This window comes from Martes martes, assembly GCF_963455335.1.
Source record: "Martes martes genome assembly, chromosome: 11".
NCBI lineage: Eukaryota > Metazoa > Chordata > Mammalia > Carnivora > Mustelidae > Martes > Martes martes.
Genome location: NC_137899.1, coordinates 46,573,884 through 46,587,957, shown reverse-complemented (window position 1 = coordinate 46,587,957; position 14,074 = coordinate 46,573,884). Strand labels below are relative to the sequence as shown.

General features: G+C 38.4%; 1 protein-coding gene across 1 annotated transcript in view; it reads left to right on the top strand.

Annotated features, from left to right (window-relative positions):
• The window catches only part of THSD7A (thrombospondin type 1 domain containing 7A), a 434,994-nt gene that overhangs the window by 375,340 nt on the left and 45,580 nt on the right, over nucleotides 1–14,074 (top strand). Inside the window, exons 12-13 of the mRNA XM_080817988.1 lie at nucleotides 3,974–4,168; nucleotides 5,603–5,866. Of these exons, the coding sequence (XP_080674114.1) occupies nucleotides 3,974–4,168; nucleotides 5,603–5,866 (459 nt within the window). The remainder of the gene's footprint in view (nucleotides 1–3,973; nucleotides 4,169–5,602; nucleotides 5,867–14,074) is intronic.

Sequence of the window (14,074 nt, the reverse complement as noted above, 5' to 3'; positions counted from 1 at the left end):
TGTTTCAAATGTAACAGTAGTATTACTCTAACACTAGACACGATTAACAGTAATTCTTGAATACATCTTTATTCATACCATGTCTTATTTTGCCCCATCGTGTCAAAAATGTCCACAGTTAGTTTGTTCAAACCAGAGTTCATAAAGGTCTCTGCACTGCGTTTGGTTAGAATACTTGTTGAGTCACTCTTAATCTAACAGTTCTACCTCCCTTTTCCAGAGCATTTATTTGTTCAGGACACCTGCTCTCTTACTTACCTTACCGCCATTCCCTCAATGTTGATAGGCCCAGTGTGCCTTGCCTAATTCAGACATAACCCACAAGGCAGCCACATGGGTGTCCCTCAGGCTTTGAGTCTGCTGGAAGCAGCCCGTCCGTGACACAGAAATAAAAATTGCTGTGCCTCATGTCAGTAAAATAAGATTATAAACAAACAGGATATAATCAACGTAGAGTTAAAGAATTTTGCCTTAAAATAATTCTTCAGATATTTGCTGACCTCACTAAGATGATTTCATGGTGAATGAAGCAGACGGACAGCATGGGTTTTGGCCCATCTTGCGCATAAGACCTCTGCCCAAAGGAGAACTTGCATAATCATCACACACCCTCCACCTGAAAATACAGAGACAGCTGTCTGGGTGTATGCAGCTCTATGGTGTGCTAGGAAACCATGCTTTGTCTAATGCATCTTTTCTACAGTTAAAACCACCCTGTTTTCAGTATCTTAGAGGTGACATTTAGGGTTTATAAAGTTGAGAGACCAGATGGTTTCCTTTTCAAGCATTTATATTTTCCTCACCCTAAGAGCAGGAAGTTCATTTCAGATTGCATTTCTGTGCTTGAATTGTTGTGTTTCCTCTAAGTCAGAACAGAAACAAGTTGAGATGTATGATAAATTTTTAATATATTGTGCAAATATTGCTGTTGTTATGTGTTTAGATAACATTACATGAGTAATTCATTCAAAGTGCACTGTCTAAAATCTTAGATAAGGGCAGCAGAATGCTGCGTGGGTTTCTGAGAACAGATATGGGAAATTTCCATTTTTTTTTCTTTTCCACTAATTGAAATACTTAAGGTATACATACAGGGAAGAGGGCTTCACATTTATGCAAATAATACAGATCTGCACAAAATAAGCTAGCTTGTTTCTGGAACTGTGTTGTTAGTGGTTTCCTTTTATCTTGGTTTTTTGGCGTCACGTAATGTGAGGAGAGAGCAATTCTGAAACAAAACTTGTGAGAGAACCTTAGAAAGTGAGCCTTAATGGAGAACCCAAGGCAATTTCATTTAGTTTCTCAAAAGATTTCTATTCAGTTCTCTGTTTCAGGGAGTCAGATTGGATGAGTAGATAAAAGTAGTCTTATTTCAAAGAACCCAAATTTAGTTTTGTAATTTTTGTAATTTTCTTTTATTATAAACAGTGGGACCCTCTTCACAGCCTAGAGTTCTGATATAGTCAAATCTCTTATTCTCCAAATTAATCATTCTTCAGATTCCTACATATCCCAAGAAACAAATCATGTAATATCTCCCTTTTTGTTGGTCTTTCCTCTCGAGCTTCCTTGGGACAGCTCGGCTCACAAACCATCAGAGATTACTAAATTTACAGAGTTGAACCATCAGAAATTACTAAATTCACGGTGTTTAAGGAAAACGCTCTGCGTCCATGTGGCAGCAGACTGCAAAACCACATCATTAGCACCCACTCCAGTACTGATCCATGGATAACATCCTCCCAAGCTATGTCGATGCTCCCTTGGTTGACTGCTGAGCAAGTCCCCTTGAGTCCCACTTTTAGAGCTCCCTTAGTTCATCTGCACGTGCTCGGCATTGTTTCCCAACTTTGGCGCACTGCCAGGGTGGTTGACTACCAAGGCACTTTTCGCTCTTAGTCCCGTCTCTCAGCCAGACCCTTCCCGGTGCCTTGACTACTCAAGTGAATGGGTCTCAAACTTAAATGTGCATAAGGAACATCTGAGCAGCTTGGGGTGTGTGGGGTGGGGGAGGGGAGACACATAGTCTCTGACTCCACCCACGGAAATCTCATTCAGGAGTTCTGGAGTGGATCCAAGAATCTTCCACTTTCACAGTATTCCAGGTGTTTCTGTTGTGAGTGAAAAAACATCACTGGCCAGAGCAGTGGTCTGAATCCACTGCTGCGCATTTGAATCACCGAGGAGCTTTTAAAAAGATGCTGACGCCCAGGACCCTGTCCTCAACCCATAAATCAGAATGTTTGAGTTGGGCAAGGGGACGGACATCTCGCAGAAGCTCCCCAGGTGATGGTAATCCACGGCCTGCTTTGAGAACTGCGACTAGACCAGCAGGATAAACACAGTGCTGCAGACAGGTCCTCTCCTGGGTGGTGAGCATCTCTTCAGGGCACTTGTTGCTGTCTCCCGTCACGAAACTTTCATAACTGCCACCACTGTTCACTCTACCGGGTTTTCATATATTCAAAATTCAGGGAGCCCCGTCTCCTCTTCATACAAATTGGCCCTTTCAGTGTTGTGCACCTTAAATGAAGAGTATCTTTAGCTCAAAACTAGATGAATACTGACCTACCTTTGCACAATTAGGTAACTTTTCCTGCACCAGCTGTGACAAGCTGTATTCACCTACACAGAGAAAGTCTTCCCTTGCGAAAACTGTTACATCCTCTTAGACACCCCGTCACACAGCCCTGCTGCTGGGTGTTAATCTGGAGAGTGTTGTCTAACCTGGGCCCCCGGGTGCCCTAACTATAACTTAGGCTCAAAATGTCAGGCTCCTTCACTTAGTTTCATGATGAATAGAATCCTGAGCAGGAAGGAGATCAAGTTCCAGCCTAAGCCATAAACCTGAATGGGCCACGTAAATTAGTGTGCCTGGGGCCGTGGAAGCTAGTTCAAGGAAGACACTTTTAGGACCAAGGTCTAAATGTTTCATCTTCTTTCTCAAGAAATGAATAAGTTATTTTTAAAACCATGGGAGAAAATTGCAGGGAAAGGGGACTTTAAAACAGCACTTGCTCTTTTTCTTTGAGACATGATACCTTAAAGCAATTTTATGACTGCGTTCAATAAGCAATAAATATATATATGTATATATATATATATATATGAGCTCCCCCAAGATATTGTCTTCCACATTTATATATATGTATACACACACACACACACACACACACATACACACACATATATAAAAATTAAAATTACTTGACCATTTTTTAGGGCTCATATGTAATTGGGGAAATGTCAGTTATGATATAATAAAGTTGGCTAAAATTTTTGTTTTTATTTTTAAATTCATGGTTGATATTTGTGCTTGTGAAGAACTTGTAGACAGAGGTGAATGGGGGACTTGGACACAGTCCCCCCTCCCCATTAACCACTCCACAGCCATCCCAACAAGCTTCCAATGTAAAATAACATGCTTTCCAAGCAAATGCAGCTACAAGATGGATTCCATAAGCATCCCCTCCTCACCCAAACCTTCCAGTTTGTTGCCACTAAGATCCCTCTATATAGAAATCCTGGAGCAGCCAATGATGTATAAATATTATTAGAGGAATGTGGTGTCTCCCAGAACCTCTATGAATAGTCTTTGTTCCACATAAACTATTATCAGAACCCATATGTTGTCTCTTAAATAATTAATTTCTAAATAAGGACTTGAAATCCTTAATAACATGTAATAAAAATGGCTAAATGCCGTGTGTGTGTGTGCGCGCGCGCGCACGTGCGCACGCTTTTCTGTGTCACAAAAATCACTGAGGGTTATCCGTTATTTTAAAAAACCTACAGGATCAATTTAATGACTACTATGATTATTAGTAACACTCCTCCCAGGTTTCTGCTGTAAATAAAGAATTAAAAGAGGATTCCTCTGGCTGCGTAAGAAAATGTTGGTTAATTCCGAAATTGTGGAATAATTATAGACATTCAAATTTGTTTTAAACAGCTCTATATGCTTTTCCTTTAGCTATAACTTGTCGAAAGCAAGATGGAGGACAGGCTGGCATCCATGAATGCCTTTGGTATGCAGGCCCCGTGCCAGCCCTCACCCAGGCCTGCCAGATCCCCTGCCAAGATGACTGTCAGTTTACCAGCTGGTCCAAGTTTTCTTCTTGCAATGGAGACTGTGGTGCAGTTAGGACCAGAAAGCGCACTATTGTTGGTAAGAATAATTGCGATGCGAAAGCCAATACTGTCAACTTAGAAAACATGTTAAAAGTTAGACCAACAGAGTTCTGACAATGTATTTGGAAAATATATAGATATGCCTTATTGCTGGTGTACTGATACTATGCCAGTGGATTCGCGTGTGTATTTTCATGTAAGTTGGCAGTGACAGACGTGCTATGTACTTTTAGTAGAAAGGAAAAGTAACCCTGAAAATTGAGCTGGCTCCCCATACAATAGGTAGATTACTTTTTTGGTTTAAGCATACACTTCTGGCAGATTGCCTACAGACTGGGAGGTGTTTGGAGAATAAAAGGAAATGTTGCCACTTCATTTTCTTAACCCATTCTCACTGTCACAGCCTCAGATTATTTTTCATAGCCCAGAAGAGGAGTATGACACTAATTTTGTATCTGAAAACTGCATTTTAAAAGGCAGTCACAGTGACAAAAAGTGGCGATATAATGAGCAAGAAAAGGAGCTATCGTACTGAGCTAAACCTGGTGCATTCAAAAATATTGTCAGTGGCAAAAAGAAAGCTAAAAGAAAAAAAAAATAGCCAGTAGACTATTCAGAATTTAAAAGTTATACAATGAACCACCCGTCATAATGAAGTCTGTTGAAGACTATATAAGGCACGTTCTGAAAGTTAGAAATAAATATATGTAAAACATATGCAATTAATTGTGTGTGATATAACTAATAGTATGATATATATAATATAACATAATAGAAATGTGATTAAAATAATGATATTTTAATTTTCAAGCACATATTACTGTTCATTTTTTATTTTAAAAGGGAATTTATTTATATTTACATACAGACCATTCCTAGCACATTCTTCTGACACTCAATATCTTTGCTGTGGATATTATTTACTACACTAATCACCAAGTATGTCAAAATGATGACTCTTCAGAAATAATGAAAGATGCAAACTCATAATCAGAAAAGTAAATATAAAAATCTCATTTTCTGAATTATAATCCTATATAACCATGCCATCTATTCAGAATAAACAGAAAGCTGTACAGTCCAGTACAGCGACTCTCTCTCTCTTTCATATTTTTGCACATGTTATAAAGGAGAGATTTATGCAATTACCTTAAACTCCCCTAATCAGTGAAAGCCCATGATCATTTAAAAGGATTTTAATCATTCAAAGAGTGTAAAATGCAGCACAACAGTGAACACCTTTTGCAAAATGGTGATTTTAAAATGAGAAAATAAGAAAAATTTCACTATTGCAAGGCACCCAGTATTAATAAGAGCCTCCAGAGAAAGCACTGTGGAGTGAGAAAATAGCATTTATTTGTAAGCTACTGTTGAATATGGTTAAAAATGGAGAAAGGAAGTTTAGGAAAGGAAGAAAATTAGGGATGCTTGAAATGAGTAACGATATTTTCCAACTTAAATTTCTCCACAGGAAAAAGTAAAAAGAAGGAAAAATGTAAAAATTCTCAGTTGTACCCGTTGATTGAGACTCAGTATTGTCCTTGTGACAAGTATAACGCACAGCCTGTGGGGAACTGGTCAGACTGCATTTTACCAGAGGGGAAAGTGGAAGTGTTGCTGGGAGTGAAAACACAAGGAGATACCAAGGAATGTGGTCAAGGATATCGTTACCAAGCAATGGCATGCTACGACCAAAATGGCAGGCTCGTGGAAACGTCCAGATGTAACAGCCATGGTAATCCAATTTTTCATAACTGTTACATGTTTGCTTTCTCTGGGGGTGGAGGTTAAATGAACATGGGTCAGAACGGAGGGAAGTGAAGGTTTACAGATTGTGCTCTAAATGGAACATTTTGGGGGCACCAGATAGGACACACAGGGACATTTGTCTTGTCCAAAAGTTGGCAACTAAATCCCAGAGTTGGTGGCAAGAAAGCCTTATGGGCAGACAAAAATGGTGCAAGAAACTTCCCTTGGTACAGATGAAGAGTCTGTCAGATAGGCCCAATAAGACCACAAGAGAGGGAGGAGGAGAGGACGTTTGAATTTAATCTGCAAATAAAGTTACGAACTAGACGGTCTTCTAATAACCAAACCGGCAAGATTTGAAATATGCCTGAAATGTCGCTAAGTGGCAGAGAAGAAAGACTGAAAGTTATAACTGGTGAGAAGTCAAGTATCTCTTGTTTATTCCTCATTGTGTTAAGATTAGCAAAAAAAAAAAAAAAAAAAAAAAGTGGTGGGGAGAAGAAAAGAAAAAAAAAATGTACATACTCTTAGTTAACTGTGCCCACTTTAGTTTTCTAAACCAAACACAGTGATAATAATTAAATTGCCAGATGTTTGTGAAGAGTGGCCATCTTTGATCAGAGTATGTTGTAAACACTTTGTTCTAAATCTTAATATGGTAGTCCTTAAGCAATATTTTCCATTATTCTTTTATTTTAATACATCTGTCTTTTTGTATTGGACTGAGATTAGGTCAGCCTGAATCATAGATGCCATATATTTGCAAACATTGGGCAGTGGTCCTCCTACCTTCTTCGTGGAGGTGACCTCGGAAGGATGAGCTACGTTGCTAGGAGAGAGGGACATAGCAGTTACCTTCGAACCTTGCTGGAATAGCTTCTGCTATTGGAACGGTGCTCCTCCGGTTTTATTATACGGTTCAGAAAACAACATGAACTGATAGGACCATCTTTATTTATAAACCGTCAAAGTACCATCGGTGACACATTTATTGGAATCTCTTAAACCTCCCCCCGCAAAGAAATTTCCAAAATTCATTTCCCTTTTTTCACCTTATCTCATAATTACTCTTTTATCAAAGTCTAGTAAAACTAGCCCTAGAGACTCCATTATATTGAAGCTCTAGATATAAGTATTTTCAGATTAATATATTTAGTTTACTGCATTCCTAACTTAAAGATAGTCAATGCATTTAGAACAATAACTACAAAAGAAAAAAGAATTTGATATTTATAATCGGTGTGCTTTGAGAAACAGGTACAAGGGTAACTGAATATTTTATTTCTGTATCAATAATATCAGTGCTATAGACTAGAGACCAGGAAAAATGTAAATGCATGTGCCATTCTGAGATATATGATAATGTAGAAGATCATAATTAGTCATTAAAATGTAAAATTGAAGATCACTTTTAAAAATATGTTTCTCCTTAAAAAAAAAATATGTTTCTCCTAGAATAAAGCTTATAAGAGTTTGCTCACATTTTAAATTGTTATGCCTAGTGAATCACCAAGATAATCATTTGTAACATAACCTTTGAGTTTTCAGAATGACTTTTGTATATTCTCACTTTTATCCTGATCTGTTAATTAGATGCAGGAGAGTGTCAGTAAGCCACTTAACAGTCAATCTTATTTTTAGGGAAAAAAAAAAAAAAACAACCCTTAAAAATATCCCGTGACTCTCATAAAGATGTTTAATCACTTAACAAAAGTCAAAGTACAAAAATAATAAAAACTGAACAAAGGCAGTAAACTTAATACCATAGGATTGTTGACTCAAAGCATGAAGAAGACAGTACTGTACTCTAAAACAAAAGCACAAAAGATAGATTCCTGATAGCACTGAGCTACGTGGGGGTCGTGGAAAGATCTAAGACCCTTAACTAAGTGAGTAACTCCACTTGGTTCCTTGTGTCTGTCCAGCATCAATTCTTTCTCATTAAATCTAATCTATGGTAGATGTCCGGTAGGATATTTTAGTGTTTACCAATACATTTATTCAAAGTGACATCCAAGGAAATTGAATCTCTGTGGCCTGATTTCTTTGGAAATTGCTTCTTTGCTTGTATATGTTCTATCAGTTCTGATGGTGTTGGTGGGAGACTCTAACTTTGGTGTTCTACGCTAGGCGCACTCTACATTACAATCTCAGTGACCACTGCCTTCTCTCAGCCAAACTGGCTTTCCAAATGGATGGTGGAAAAAGAGGCTTTCACAAAATAGTCTCTTTCTGCTTTCAGATTAAACATAGAATTGATCCCCACGTGTATGCAGTGCAAAGACGCAACTCTTCCCTGTTCAATAGTGGCCTTAGGGCGTTTCTATTTTATCTGTGCTGCCCCTCTGTGGATCATATTATCAGTTATTATACTGATAAAACAGTTGGAGTTTCACCAGTTTAATTCTCTTATTTTAGGCCATTTCCCATGTGGTCACCATTATTTTAATGTCTTCTCCTTAAGGCACAGTTCTGTTATGTCTGGAATTCTTTATAGTGGTAAACTTTGTATGAAAGATGGTATACCTGTTACTGGGCTCAGGTTCTCGGACCCAGCGACAGGAGAAACAAGGCTGGACCCCAAATTTGAAGGCACAGGCAAGGCTTTATTGGGGCAGCGCCTGCAGGAAAAGGGAGACACCGTCTCAACAAAAGTGTCAGACTGGCTCTCAGAACGACAGCCAGGGAATGTTTTAAAGGGGCTGAGGTGGGAAAGGGGTCATACTTAAGCACGGAGGGGCTGGGGCTCCCAGGCAAGTGGGCACGCGGTGCAGTTGACAGAACATGGTTCTTCATACGTCAGAGGTTTCATTTGTATGTTAAGTCTCCACCTCTGGGCATGTTTTCTGGCATGAAAATGAGAGGAAAAGCTGATAAAAGGTCAAATTTGGTGGCCATCTTATCACCAGATGTTTTCCTAAATCTTCAGCTAGCAAATACTTTAGGCTCTGTGATCCAAAAGTTCTCTGCACAAGTAAAGACACAAGTGGTCTACAGACCAGCAGCATCGACCTCACAGGGAAACCATTGGAAATGTGAAAATTCAACCCAAGTTACAGACCCCTACTGAGTCAGAATCTGCATTTTGACAAGATCCCCAGGAAGCTTTATTGCACGTTTTAAAAATTTGCATTCATTCATTCATTCATTCATTCATAAGTAAGCTGAATACCCATCATGGGTCTTGAACTCACAATGCTGAGATCAAGACTTACACGCTCTAAGAACTGAACCAGCCAGGTACCACACACATTTAAAGTTTAAGGATTACTTTTCCGGATTGTGCATATCCTCACAGGTTTTGGTAGGAATGTGAACTTAAATCTTTGTAGGAAAGGCGTGTGGAGATCACCCCCTACAGAAGCACAATATGCTGACTTAGGCAAAATAATCAATACCTCCCATGTCATAGTTCACTTGTTCACTTGATTACCAGTTATTAGGAAAAGAACATTGGGAATTTTTTTTTTTTTTAATTTACAAGGATGGGTCTTCATAAGGTGAATGTCTATTTAGGTATGATTCTCAAACTGAACGAGTCTACAGGGCTCTCTGTATAAAGGATATTGGCAATTTAATGATTACCAGTACTCAACTTACAAATAGATTTTAGTTCAAGAGCATGTACTTTTAAGACATTGTGTGGAATTCAGGGTACATCTGATAAAAATAAGTATGAATATGGGGAGAGTAGATTCTGAGGATAACCTACATAACCACTCAACCATAGTATAACTAGAATGCATTACTTTTGTAATAGGATTCTATAGAAGGTTATATAAGTTTAATATTAGAGGCTAATTAGAAACAAAATTGAATGAGAAACTTTTTCTTATCATCGTGGATGGTGGTATTTGAGGAAGAGCATGTTTAATTAAACCAGGCAGAAAAGGCAATAAATAGAGTCTTGTAAACAAGCTGAAAGGGAGTGCTAAGTTCTATGAAAACCTTTTTTAGTTGGTCGTTTTTGTTTAATGTCTAATTCATTTCAGAATCTTGCATTTGACAGCACCGGTACAGCTAGCATGACTTTTGCAGTTATCATTCACAACTGAGATCTTTTTTTTCTTTTTAAATGTAAAAGAGAGGCAGGGTTTGAGGGACAGACTTTTCCTGAGGTAATCGTTGCAAGTTTAAAGAGCCAGGGAAAGAAGGAAGGGGCCACTGTGGATACTGAGTACAAAAAGAAAGCAGTAGCCTAGGGTCAAATTTAAATAAGGTATGGAGACCAGCATTATTCTCCAACAGGCTCCCTGAAGGAGGACTGTAGAGGTGATGAGGGAGAGACTTTCATTGGAACATTTCCTGCAGCTACCATTCCTGTTGTGTGTGACAGAAAAACATCTGGCGTTATTATTTAATTCTGTGTGCTCCATGTCCTGGAGACCTCAACTCATCTATTACTTAATAACATGGTTTTCAAACTGGGCTCCACGGAGCCCCTCAGGCCAGGCTGTCAAACATAGCTTCCAATAAATCCCATAAATGTACTGGACTTTCTTTTCAGCTTTTTAGAAAGAAAGTGCTCTGTGGCTTAAAGTAAATTTAACTGCTAAAAATAGTTCATTATCTGTAACAATTAAAAAAAAGAATTTTGATCTTCACCTTAATCAACAACTTTTGCCATTGTATTTTATTTCACATCCTTTCTATAGGCCTGTGGCTCCTAATCCCCCCGAATTCTTTAGAGAAGTCATAACACTAATTTTCAGCGAAATGATTACAGAGTGGTAATCTAATCCGATATCTGCGGCAATTTTGTTGATTTAACCATAGAATTATTCATTCTTTACATTATGTTACAAGGTTCATAATTCATAAAGATACTAAATGACCTGTGTGAATCCACATATAGATTCTTATTGTAGTAGTAAAACCCTGCAAATCTAAAATAGTATTAAAGTTCCATAACCCAGTAGTCTGGTCTTGTTATGCCCCAATTATGGGTCCGTGATTAAAGGAGCGAGACTGATTAAAGCGAAGGTCAAGCAAAGCTTTATTTCGTGCCCAGTATCAAGAATCTAACCGAACATTGGGGGACGCATCTCTTACAAGAGAGGGCAACCCTTCTCTGTTTCACAGACTAGCTTTTAAGGGCAAAGGCCATGCGGTCAGGCCTGGCCACACACAGGTGGCCAATGGGATTGTAACACACACAGGAAACTCCACAGTGATGCTAGGTGACCAATTGAATTACAATTTACCCTAGTAGACATTTGAACCAACCTATTACACCTTGTTTAGGATTGGCGCCAAAAAGGCTCCCAAAGGGCGGGGGCCCATACTTTTTTGTAGCTAGGGAGACAGTATGCAACCCCCCACTGATCGGATGTCTCCACCTGGCCTGACCCACCCTTGTATCTGGGCTTTGTTACCTGGAGCTGGTTTCGGGGACTTGTTTTTAAGTGAATCCCCTGGGGGAAGGGAAGCAGGGACAGTTTAACTTTAATGAAAGCTTCTTGCTAAATAGGTCCTTACAGGTCTCATTCCTTCAATGTAGGTCTTTTTCTTCTTCAAAGCATCATCAAAATAGTTATTTAGCGAACAAGGCTTATGCATAAGGAATTTTTTATGTGTACATGAAGAAGGTATTATATGTTAGGCATGAACCCTATCTGTGGGCTAAAGAAGCAACCCAAGAAAACACAAACAAATTTATGGGCATTTTAAATTTAAATGTTGAAGAAAAATCTTTACTTGTATTTACTTTCCATGTTTATCCCATTTCTTAATAGCTGCATTAAAATTCACTATATCTCTTATAGGAAATTTTGGTTAACTTGCATAAAAAGAAACTTGATTCCTCTTTTGGTCTTTTTAAATAGCCATTTAAAAAAAAAACTCAAGGTATTTATTCACATAACAGTTTCCCCCTCCGTTGGCCATTAGCTTGACCTTTAGAGCCTTAGAACTTTAAAGTAAATATAATTTAAGAAAAAGAAAATTTCTTAACTTTGGGAGAGTTAGAAGTTTTTTATTTGTTTATCCACTTTTGCATTTTTTTCCATATCTGGAAATGGACACGAAAAATCCTACTTTTTACATATTAAAACTCTGTACACCTTAAAACATGAATCCAAGGTTATTTATTTATTTATTTTAGTGTTCCAAGATTCACTGTTTACATATAACACTCAGTGTTCCATACAATATGTGCCCTCCTTAATACCCTCCACCAGGCTCATATGAATCCAAGTCTAATGCATTATAATTACAACCTATCTGAATGATCTGTTTCTTACTGGTCCAGGAGATGCTATAGAAAAAAGTCAGTATAGGAATGCACCAACCAAATCATTCTAGAGATTCACAGTTCATATTAGCAAAAAAAGGAAAGTCCAGGGTAGAGAGACCTACTTAATTTAAATGCAGTAATTTTCTAACTTGAACACAGAATTCTTTTTTGTTGTTGTTAAAATTATACTTAATGCCTATAAGAATCCAGCAAACTAACCTTTAAAGATCATCCTTTGGAAATACTTCTAAGACAATATATGGTTTTCACTGATTGAAAGAAAAATGTCCTACATTGGATCAAGTTAAAAATAAATCACTCTAATAAGTTTTAGAATGAATTTATTTCCCATTACTTCATGGTCTCAACATTCCAGCAAATACAATTACATCGCTGACAAAACCTTATTCCTGAAGTGAGTTTTTTAGTACTGATGTCTTGTTTTTAATATGGTATTAGTTAAAATTATAAATGTTAAATCTGGAGAGAAGGCCCATGAATGCTTTAATGTATGTAATTATTCCCAAGGCTTTATTTTTGTTGAATAAGTGAACTGTAGATACAGGGTCTTAGTTAAATAAGTTTATTTACTTTTTAGATTAAAAGGTATGTCTGAAAGTGAAGTGTAACTCTGCCGTTAACTACCTGGAGTTGGGCCAAATGGCACCAGTTAGGGGCTCAGTCTTCGACCAGACTGCTCGGCCCTTCAGACACCAGCGGCAAGTTCAGGGCTCCCCAGGCCACCCTTACTACTGACATGCTGGCTACAGATTTGGAGGTTCCAGCCACCCCTCAGGTTTACTGGAACACCTCAGTGAACTTAGGAAACCACCATACAGTTGACACTTGAGCAACACGACTTTAACTGTGTGGGTTCACTTGAACACAGATTTGTTTCTGTAAGTATAGTACAGGACTGTAAGTGTATTTTCTCTCCCTTAAGCTTTTCTTAGTGTTTTCTTTTGATCCAGCTTACTTTATTTTAAGAAAACAGAATATAGTATATACAATATACAAAATGCATGTTAATCAGCTCCTTATGTATTCCATAAGACTTGTGGTCAACAGTAGATGGTTAGTAGTTAGGTTTTGGGGGAGTCAAAGTTGTACAAGTATTTTCAGCTGCACAGGAAGTCAGTTCCCATAACCCCCATGGACTTATAATTAGAGTCTTATTATAGCAAAAGGATACAAATCAGAAGTAGCCAGGGGTGACTGGGTGACTCAGTTAGTTAAGTACCTGACTCTTGATTTTGGCTCAGGTCACGATCTCAGGGTTGTGAGACCAAGCCCCACTTGATTGGGCTCTGCACTGGGCATGGAACCTGCTTAAGATAATCTCTCTCCCTCTCTTAAAAAAAAAAAAAAAAGAACAAAACAACAAGAAGAACAAGAACAAGAACAAGAAGAAACAGCTACCAAAATAAGAGACAAATGGGCAAGGTCTGCGAGGGCATGGCCCTCTCTACATATCAGTGTGTATTATCTGCCAGAAAGCTCACCTGAGCTTTGCTATGCAGAGTTTTTACTGGGGCTTCATTACGTAGACATGATTAATCGATTCATTGGGCACATGATCTTTCCCCCAACCTGTACCCAGAGATTGGGTGGATATCACATGGCTTAAAACCCAAACCCTTTACACTTGTTGTGTCTTTGTGGTATGACCAGCCCCCCCTCTTCAGGCATCTCTTTTAACATAAACTCACCTGTAGTCCAAGAAGCCACCATGAATAAGAAAGAGTCAGGAAATTTTAGGACTTGAAGGCTACCTCCCAGGAATCAAGACAAAGAACAGCCAAATCCCTTATTATACAACGGGAGGTTTTAGAGTTGGCAATAAGAAATGGCCTTGGTAATAAACTTGTACATAGCTGTACTTAAGTGAATCTGAATGTGTCTCCTCATCGGGTAACTTCCTGTATTGGAATAATAACAGCAACAGAACCCCATAGCCAT